The sequence below is a fragment of the Coregonus lavaretus genome (assembly GCF_964263955.1).
Source record: "Coregonus lavaretus genome assembly, contig: HAP1_SCAFFOLD_2615, whole genome shotgun sequence".
In the NCBI taxonomy this organism is placed as follows: domain Eukaryota; kingdom Metazoa; phylum Chordata; class Actinopteri; order Salmoniformes; family Salmonidae; genus Coregonus; species Coregonus lavaretus.
In genome coordinates, this window is record NW_028160088.1 from 2,501 (window position 1) to 13,207 (window position 10,707).

The 10,707-nt window shown below is 43.1% G+C and overlaps 1 protein-coding gene across 1 annotated transcript in view; it reads left to right on the forward strand.

The window, feature by feature from the left end:
- Window positions 1-2,228, forward strand: part of LOC311122173 (mpv17-like protein) — a 3,102-nt gene extending 874 nt beyond the window's left edge. Inside the window, exons 2-4 of the mRNA XM_084196569.1 lie at window positions 181-251; window positions 1,231-1,260; window positions 1,773-2,228. Coding sequence (XP_084052695.1) covers window positions 181-251; window positions 1,231-1,260; window positions 1,773-2,006 — 335 coding nt within the window. The 3' untranslated portion in view covers window positions 2,007-2,228. The remainder of the gene's footprint in view (window positions 1-180; window positions 252-1,230; window positions 1,261-1,772) is intronic.
- The last annotated feature ends 8,479 nt before the right edge of the window (window positions 2,229-10,707 follow it).

Below are 10,707 nucleotides of genomic sequence, written 5' to 3' on the forward strand. Positions count from 1 at the left end.
GTATTTGTAAATGCTGAATGTAAATGACTAAAATGTAAATGTAAATGATGAACAGGACTGCAGTGATCTAACATGTACTCGTTCAAAAGGTCATGTGCAAATGCACCGGATTGAGTGAGGTTGAGTGATGCGTGAAATGGGCACAAGTGTGACCTAAAGTCTTTCCTCTTCCTTCTCCAGGAGTGAGTTTCTTGGAGAATAAAGATGATATCTTCGAGGACTGGAGAGAAAAGTTCCTCAACACCTACAAGGTAAGATGAAATCAGAAGGAACTGGAACCGACCGACATACAGACAGAGAAGAAAGAAAGTCACCTTCCGCCTGCCTGGTGTGAGCTCACCCCCGATTAACCCAGATTATGGCACCGCTTTCGCGCAGCAGTGGGCAGGCGGCCAGGGATACGGCAATGCATGACAATTACTGCCAGTGGAAAACAAGCAACGAGCCCAACTCTTCCAGGCCCAACAACCGCTGTAAAATAATACTGAGATCCGGGTAGAACATATTCCCCCTGTTGAAATAAAATAGAAGGGCAGTGTAGAAAGTTAGAGGGATGCTGGAATAAGTCCCGTTGATCTGAGTGGTAGGCCTACAGCTCTGGACCTATTGAAGAGTACAGGGCAGTAGGAGTGGAGAGACATAGAGAGGGATGCTGCTGGAAGAAGTCCCATTGATCTGAGTGGTAGGCCTACAGCTCTGGACCTATTGAAGAGTACAGGGCAGTAGGAGTGGAGAGACATATAGAGGGATGCTGCTGGAAGAAGTCTCTGATTGTGATATGAGTGGCAAATCAAGTCAAACTTAATTTAAAGTGCTTTATTATCACTGTCTCACGATACACTTTATAAAGAGAATACAAACAGAGAGATAAACTCAGCAGGCATAGATACAGACAGACAGACAGACAGACAGACAGACAGACAGACAGACAGACAGACAGACAGACAGACAGACAGACTGGCAGGCAGACAGACTGGCAGGCAGACAGGCAGATAGATAGATAGATATATAGAAATGACAGGCAGACAGAAAGACAGACAGGCAGACAGATATATAGAAATGACAGGCAGACAGAAAGACAGACAGACAGAAAGACAGGCAGGCAGGCAGGCAGACCAGACCTGCTAGTCAGTTAATGATGTGAAGGATCTGTGTTAAAACTGAGCTCTTGGAATACTGTATTTGACTTGGTTTGATTATTAACATGTATCTTGTCTCTTTGAATTTCAGACTGGACTCATGTACTGGCCTTTCATGCAGGTGAATGATAAGGATGCCATTGATAGACAGTGTGTTACTGTACTGTAAATATCCCAATGTATTGATAATAAACTACATTGTGTGAAGGCATAACATCCTGCTCTGAAATGTCCCTACCAACTAATACACATGCACCGGAATTTACTATAAACATCAGGTTGATCCTGTGCTGTGTCAATACAGTAGTGTCTCTCACACACACACACACACACACACACACACACCATCCTTCTCTGTTCTATTTCTGTATCATGGTTTATTTACTGTTAGAGATAACCATCTTCTTCTGCGTGAGTGATGATCTGATGTCATAACTGTTATCACACACACACACACCTGTCAGTCAGTGGTACATCAGTGTGCTGTAATACAACACTAGTGTTCTTTTCTGATGTACTTCAAACTGACACCTGTTTTTATCTACCCCTTTCCACCTTCCTCTCTCCCTCCCCCTTCTACCCTCTTCACCCCCTCCCTCCCCCTCACGTTCCCTCCCTCCCCCTCCTCCCCAGTTCCTAAACTTCATCCTGATACCTCTATACCTGAGGACAGCCTTCATGGGCTGTTGTGCGTTCCTGTGGGCCACCTTCCTGTGTTTCTCCCGGCAGAGCGGGGACGGTACGGCCAGCGTGGCCCTAGCCTTCTTCCTGTATCCCAAACAGAGGCTGCAGGCCGCCCGGGAGGCCCACCTCGCACGCAAGAAACAGAAAGAAGAGGAAGAACTGCAGCAGAGCACTGAGAACTAACTGAATTGGTTCAGTGAGATTCGATTCAATTCAAGAAACAGAAAACAGAGGAGGACCCGAGCACTGAGAACTGAACTGATTAAATTTCATTCTATTCAATTCAAGAAACAGAAAAATCAAGCACTGAGAACTGAACTGATTTAATTTCATTCTATTCAATTCAAGAAACAGAAAAATCAAGCACTGAGAACTGAACTGGTTTAATGAGATTCAATTCAGAAAACAGAAGAATCAAGCACTGGGAACTGAACTGGTTTAATGAGATTCAATTCAGGAAACAGAAAACAGAAGAATCAAGCACTGAGAACTGAACTGACTTAATGAGATTCAATTCAATTGAGGGAACAGGAAAACAGAGGAGGACCCGAGCACTGAGAACTGAACTGCTAAAACGTTATTTCAATTCAGTTTCAACAAAACGTTGTTGTTATCTCTACCTGTCTTCAAGAGCATCAAGACAAGGCATGAGGGCATGGTTGGAGGGTGACAACACACTGTCATCGTGTGAGGACAGGCCAGGCTCTCACACCTTAGAATAAACTAAAAACAGATAGTTTGATTCAGTTTGATTGAATAGAACTTTATTGATATCCTCAGGGGAAAGGAAGAGTGAATATAACTTTATTGATATGCTCAGGGACAAGGAGGAGGAATATAACTTTATTGAATATAACTTTATTGATATCCTCAGGGGCAAGGAGGAGTGAATATAACTTTATTGAATATAACTTTATTGATATCCTTAGGGGCAAGGAGGAGTGAATATAACTTTATTGATATCCTCAGGGGCAGGGAGGAGGCATCATTGGAGCAGTTACATAATTTAGGCCTACTGTACATATACAAATACGTCCACCTAATACTATGCCGGCAACACATACAGTGTTAATTTCAACACAACTTTATCAATCCCGTCAAGGGCAACCCAGAAAGTATAGTCGGACTCGGAGCACATTACTTACAGACATTCAGACTGTACAGGTGTAGAAGTGCAATACATTACGTGAAACAGAACAAGTTCTGTTTTTATTTAACCTTTATTAATGTAGCTTTGTCTCATTGAGATCAACATCTCTTTTGCAAGAGACCAGGGGCCGTATGTATCAAGCGCTTCAGAGAAGGATTGCTGATCTAGGATCAGTCCCCCCCCGTCCCCCCCGCCCCCCCCCCCCCCCCCCCACGTCCCCCCCGTCCCCCCGTCCCCCCCGTCCCCGTAATCTTATTCATAGTGGTCTAAAAGGAAAAACTGATCCAGCACTTTTACTCTGAGACGCTTGATACATACATGTACGACCCCTGAAGTTGTTTGTAAGAAACATGTTGGGTGGATGAGAGAGGTGTTAGATGTTGTGGTTACAGGGAGGTTCCTCAGGGAGAGGTGGTGTTAGATGTTGTGGTTACAGGGAGGTTCCTCAGGGAGAGGTGGTGTTAGATGTGATTATAGGGATGTTCCTCAGGGAGAGGTGGTGTTAGATGTTGTGGTTACAGGGAGGTTCCTCAGGGAGAGGTGGTGTTAGATGTGATTATAGGGATGTTCCTCAGGGAGAGGTGGTGTTAGATGTGATTATAGGGATGTTCCTCAGGGAGAGGTGGTGTTAGATGTTGTGGTTACAGGGAGGTTCCTCAGGGAGAGGAGGTGTTAGATGTGATTATAGGGATGTTCCTCAGGGAGAGGTGGTGTTAGATGTGATTATAGGGATGTTCCTCAGGGAGAGGTGGTGTTAGACATTGTGGTTACAGGGATGTTCCTCAGGGAGAGGAGGTGTTAGACGTTGTGATTACAGGGATGTTCCTCAGGGAGAGGAGGTGTTAGATGTTGTGATTTGCAGGGATGTTCCTCAGGGAGAGGTGGTGTTAGATGTTGTGATTTGCAGGGAGGTTCCTCAGGGAGAGGTGGTGTTAGATGTTGTGATTTGCAGGGATGTTCCTCAGGGAGAGGTGGTGTTAGATGTTGTGATTTGCAGGGAGGTTCCTCAGGGAGAGGTGGTGTTAGATGTTGTGATTTGCAGGGATGTTCCTCAGGGAGAGGTGGTGTTAGATGTTGTGATTTGCAGGGATGTTCCTCAGGGAGAGGTGGTGTTAGATGTTGTGATTTGCAGGGAGGTTCCTCAGGGAGAGGTGGTGTTAGATGTTGTGATTTGCAGGGATGTTCCTCAGGGAGAGGTGGTGTTAGATGTTGTGATTTGCAGGGAGGTTCCTCAGGGTGTGTTCATGTATATATGCAAAATGTGTTTGTTCTATGCTCTCAATTTCTATGTCCCATTGGTTGTGCCTTCTGTTGGTAACAAGATCCCTTCATGTTCTGGTCTAGATCTAGTTAGTTAGTTAGTTCTTACTCAGATAATCTCTGTGTGTGTATATATATATGCTCAAGTGTTGTTTAACTAATCTTCCAGATTGACCATCTAAGGGTAAAGTGCTATCCTGTCCTGTTACTTGAATTGTCTATTTATTTATTTTAACCTACTAGGTTGCCATCGACCCTGTGACCTTATAACGTACATATATCCATTAGGGTTGCAAAATACCAACAATTCCCAGGTCTCCCAGAAATCCCCATTGGAGGATTACCGGATTTCCTCCTTATTCCTTGCCAATTCCAGATTTTTGTTTTTCCAACCCTGGGAATCTGGGAAAGTTTCAGGAATGTTGCATCCCTACATACCATCAAGGTACTGAAGATCTGCAACATTCTTTACTGAAGTCAAACCTTACTGTAGAATACGGTTGCACAATTCTGGCAACGTTCCCAACATTCCAAAGTTTTCCAGAAATCTCGGTTGAAATATTCCTGGAATCTGGAGGGTATAAACTAGAAATCCAGGGATACTCTTACCCGTATTTCTGGAAAAAGTGAATTTTGTTCAACCCTACTGTAGAATCTACTTAGAGGTGTTAATATTACAAATATTGTACTCAACATTAGCTACCTGTGTTTACTGTTTCATAGAACAGTTCTGTTAATCGCATACATTGAATGGATAGAGAAATAAAATCCAAGGTCATGTTATACCTCCTTTTCTTTGCCTCAAAGTAGAAGGTATCAAGTTAGTATAGATACTTGTTGTACAGACAGAGGTATATATACAGAACAGTGTAGACAGAAAGAACATATTTTAGCTCTGCTAAAAGTGTGAGAGTGTTGACTAATGTTGTGCATCTTGTTACTATGATGTGATTTATAATTCAGAAAAGCTTTATTGTTCCAACATTTGGCAGAGTGAAGGCTCACCATAACATGGTGTAGTAGTCAGCAGAGTGAAGGCTCACCATAACTATAACATGGTGTAGTAGTCAGCAGAGTGAAGGCTCACCATAACTATAACATGGTGTAGTAGTCAGCAGAGTGAAGGCTCACCATAACTATAACATGATGTATTAGTCAGCAGAGTGAAGGTTCACCATAACTATAACATTATGTATTAGTCAGCAGAGTGAAGGCTCACCATAACTATAACATGGTGTAGTAGTCAGCAGAGTGAAGGTTCACCATAACTATAACATGGTGTAGTAGTCAGCAGAGTGAAGGTTCACCATAACTATAACATGATGTAGTAGTCAGCAGAGTGAAGGTTCACCATAACTATAACATGATGTAGTAGTCAGCAGAGTGAAGGTTCACCATAACTATAACATGGTGTAGTAGTCAGCAGAGTGAAAGTTCACCATAACTATAACATGGTGTAGTAGTCAGCAGAGTGAAGGTTCACCATAACTATAACATGGTGTAGTAGTCAGAGTGAAGGCTCACCATTACTATAACATGGTGTAGTAGTCAGCAGAGTGAAAGTTCACCATAACTATAACATGGTGTAGTAGTCAGCAGAGTGAAGGTTCACCATAACTATAACATGATGTATTAGTCAGCAGAGTGAAGGTTCACCATAACTATAACATGATGTAGTAGTCAGCAGAGTGAAGGTTCACCATAACTATAACATGATGTATTAGTCAGCAGAGTGAAGGTTCACCATAACTATAACATGATGTAGTAGTCAGCAGAGTGAAGATTCACCATAACTATAACATGGTGTATTAGTCAGCAGAGTGAAGGCTCACCATAACTATAACATGGTGTAGTAGTCAGCAGAGTGAAGGTTCACCATAACTATAACATGATGTATTAGTCAGCAGAGTGAAGGCTCACCATAACTATAACATGATGTAGTAGTCAGCAGAGTGAAGGCTCACCATAACTATAACATGATGTAGTAGTCAGCAGAGTGAAGGTTCACCATAACTATAACATGGTGTATTAGTCAGCAGAGTGAAGGCTCACCATAACTATAACATGGTATAGTAGTCAGCAGAGTGAAGGTTCACCATAACTATAACATGGTGTATTAGTCAGCAGAGTGAAGGCTCACCATAACTATAACATGATGTAGTAGTCAGCAGAGTGAAGGTTCACCATAACTATAACATGATGTAGTAGTCAGCAGAGTGAAGGCTCACCATAACATGGTGTAGTAGTCAGCAGAGTGAAGGTTCACCATAACTATAACATGGTGTAGTAGTCAGCAGAGTGAAGGCTCACCATAACTATAACATGATGTAGTAGTCAGCAGAGTGAAGGTTCACCATAACTATAACATGATGTAGTAGTCAGCAGAGTGAAAGTTCACCATAACTATAACATGGTGTATTAGTCAGCAGAGTGAAGGCTCACCATAACTATAACATTATGTATTAGTCAGCAGAGTGAAGGCTCACCATAACTATAACATGATGTAGTAGTCAGCAGAGTGAAGGCTCACCATAACTATAACATGGTGTAGTAGTCAGCAGAGTGAAGGTTCACCATAACTAGAACATGGTGTATTAGTCAGCAGAGTGAAGGCTCACCATAACTATAACATGGTGTAGTAGTCAGCAGAGTGAAGGTTCACCATAACTATAACATGGTGTAGTAGTCAGCAGAGTGAAGGCTCACCATAACTATAACATGATGTAGTAGTCAGCAGAGTGAAGGTTCACCATAACTATAACATGGTGTAGTGGTCAGCAGAGTGAAGGTTCACCATAAATATAACATGATGTAGTAGTCAGCAGAGTGAAGGCTCACCATAACATGGTGTAGTAGTCAGCAGAGTGAAGGTTCACCATAACTATAACATGATGTAGTAGTCAGCAGAGTGAAGGCTCACCATAACATGGTGTAGTAGTCAGCAGAGTGAAGGTTCACCATAACTATAACATGGTATAGTAGTCAGCAGAGTGAAGGTTCACCATAACTATAACATGGTGTAGTAGTCAGCAGAGTGAAGGCTCACCATAACTATAACATGGTGTAGTAGTCAGCAGAGTGAAGGTTCACCATAACTATAACATGATGTAGTAGTCAGCAGAGTGAAGGCTCACCATAACTATAACATGGTGTAGTAGTCAGCAGAGTGAAGGTTCACCATAACTATAACATGGTGTAGTAGTCAGCAGAGTGAAGGCTCACCATAACTATAACATGGTGTAGTAGTCAGCAGAGTGAAGGTTCACCATAACTATAACATTATGTACAGTGAGGGAATAAAGTATTTGATCCCCTGCTGATTTTGTACGTTTGCCCACTGACAAAGAAATGATCAGTCTATTATTTTAATGGTAGGTTTATTTGAACAGTGAGAGACAGAATAACAACAAAAAAATCAAGAAAAACGCATGTCAAAAATGTTATAAATTGATTTGCATTTTAATGAGGGAAATAAGTATTTGACCCCCTCTCAATCAGAAAGATTTCTGGCTCCCAGGTGTCTTTTATACAGGTAACGAGCTGAGATTAGGAGCACACTCTTAAAGGGAGTGCTCCTAATCTCAGTTTGTTACCTGTATAAAAGACACCTGTCCACAGAAGCAATCAATCAATCAGATTCCAAACTCTCCACCATGGCCAAGACCAAAGAGCTCTCCAAGGATGTCAGGGCCAAGATTGTAGACCTACACAAGGCTGGAATGGGCTACAAGACCATCGGCAAGCAGCTTGGTGAGAAGGTGACAACAGTTGGTGCGATTATTCGCAAATGGAAGAAACACAAAATAACTGTCAATCTCCCTCGGCCTGGGGCTCCATGCAAGATCTCACCTCGTGGAGTTGCAATGATCATGAGAACGGTGAGGAATCAGCCCAGAACTACACGGGAGGATCTTGTCAATGATCTCAAGGCAGCTGGGACCATAGTCACCAAGAAAACAATTGGTTACACACTACGCCATGAAGGACTGAAATCCTGCAGCGCCCGCAAGGTCCCCCTGCTCAAGAAAGCACATATACAGGGCCGTCTGAAGTTTGCCAATGAACATCTGAATGATTCAGAGGAGAACTGGGTGAAAGTGTTGTGGTCAGATGAGACCAAAATGGAGCTCTTTGGCATCAACTCAACTCGCCGTGTTTGGAGGAGGAATGCTGCCTATGACCCTAAGAACACCATCCCCACCGTCAAACATGGAGGTGGAAACATTATGCTTTGGGGGTGTTTTTCTGCTAAGGGGACAGGACAACTTCACCGCATCAAAGGGACGATGGACGGGCCATGTACCGTCAAATCTTGGGTGAGAACCTCCTTCCCTCAGCCAGGGCATTGAAAATGGGTCGTGGATGGGTATTCCAGCATGACAATGACACAAAACACACGGCAAAGGCAACAAAGGAGTGGCTCAAGAAGAAGCACATTAAGGTCCTAGAGTGGCCTAGCCAGTCTCCAGACCTTAATCCCATAGAAAATCTGTGGAGGGAGCTGAAGGTTCGAGTTGCCAAACGTCAGCCTCGAAACATTAATGACTTGGAGAACATCTGCAAAGAGGAGTGGGACAAAATCCCTCCTGAGTTATGTGCAAACCTGGTGGCCAACTACAAGAAATGTCTGACCTCTGTGATTGCCAACAAGGGTTTTTCCACAAAGTACTATGTCATGTTTTACAGAGGGGTCAAATACTTATTTCCCTCATTAAAATGCAAATCAATTTATAACATTTTTGACATGCATTTTTCTGGATTTTTTTGTTGTTATTCTGTCTCTCACTGTTCAAATAAACCTACCATTAAAATTATAGACTGGTCATTTCTTTGTCAGTGGGCAAATGTACAAAATCAGCAGGGGATCAAATACTTTTTCCCTCACTGTAGTAGTCAGCAGAGTGAAGGCTCACCATAACATGGTGTAGTAGTCAGCAGAGTGAAGGCCAACCATAACTATAACATGGTGTAGTAGTCAGCAGAGTGAAGGCCAACCATAACTATAACATGGTGTAGTAGTCAGCAGAGTGAAGGCCAACCATAACTATAACATGGTGTAGTAGTCAGCAGAGTGAAGGCTCACCATAACTATAACATGGTGTAGTAGTCAGCAGAGTGAAGGTTCACCATAGCTATAACATGATACAGTAGTCGGTGTTATCCAATCCTGGTCCTGGGGACGCATTTTTGTTTTTGCCCCAGCACTATCACACCTGATTGAAATAATAAAAAGCTTGATGATGAGTTGATTAGTTGAATTAGGTGTATTAGTGCTAGGACAAAGCCCTTTGGGTCCCCAAGACCAGAATTGGGAAACAGTGGTGTAGCATGTTGGCTGGAATACATCAGTGACATTGACCTTCACTGAGATCTAAAAGCAAACAGTCATGGAGAGACAGACTGATCCCTTGCTCTGTTGGCTAAGACTGTTGTCAGCTGACTATGAGCGGTGTGTGATGTCGTCCATAGGTCCTAGGTTGTGAGTTCGAGCTCTACTTGGCGTTAGCCTGGTCCCAGATCTGGTTGAGATTTGGCCTACTCCAGGAGGAGTTGGCAGAAGAGCAGAAGCATACTGGCACCCAGGCTAGCTTGGGGTAGAACACAACGTACTCTTAGAGTGGTGCCGCTGCCGTGACCTGGATAGAGCACACAGTCAAGGCGCTGCGGAGTAGGACGAGGTCAAAGGGCGGTGAATAAAGTGGACAGCAGAGCCATATATTTAGAAAAGCTCAGCCAGCTTTTAAAGAATTTTGAACATCGTTCTAAATTCTAGACATCCAGTTATACAGCATTTTTTTTATATTCCCCATGTAATGTTAACGGGGAGCTAACATGGCTGCCATAGAATACTGTGGTGTCATGTAAATGCATCACAATGCAGAAACCTCAAATGTCCCTACTCTAAATATACATGTATGTCTCTGACGGACACTAATGGAGTCTTGTTACAGTGTGTTCCCAGTCCCAACATTGTTTCAATAAACCACACAGGACCATCAATCAATCAATGTGTTCTTTTACGTTTCGTTTTTTGGAATCCCCGGCAACCCGTCCGGCAACCCTGTAACCTGAGCCCTTAGTGTGGTGGACGTGAAGCTGAACAATTTCATTTTGACCTCAACGGCTCTCCGTACTGAAGGTCACTATGAGCGTCCCAAATGGCACCCTATTCCCTATATAGTGCACTACATTTGACCAGAGCCCTGGTCAAAAGCAGTGCACTATATAGGGGATAGGGTGCCATTTGGGACGCAAGCTATGTGTCTGTGTTTGACAGGTGAAGACAGACACTGATCTGTTTAATCTGCTGTTGATGGTGATGTCACACGCTGGTCCAGACCAGACTTGATGGTTTACTGTAGTGTAAACATGATCTATTCGATAGATATAGATAGATAGAGAGAGCGAGAGAGAGCGCGACAGAGAGAGAGAGAGAGAGAGCAGATCCTGTAGATTTCTATTGTTGTGTGTAAA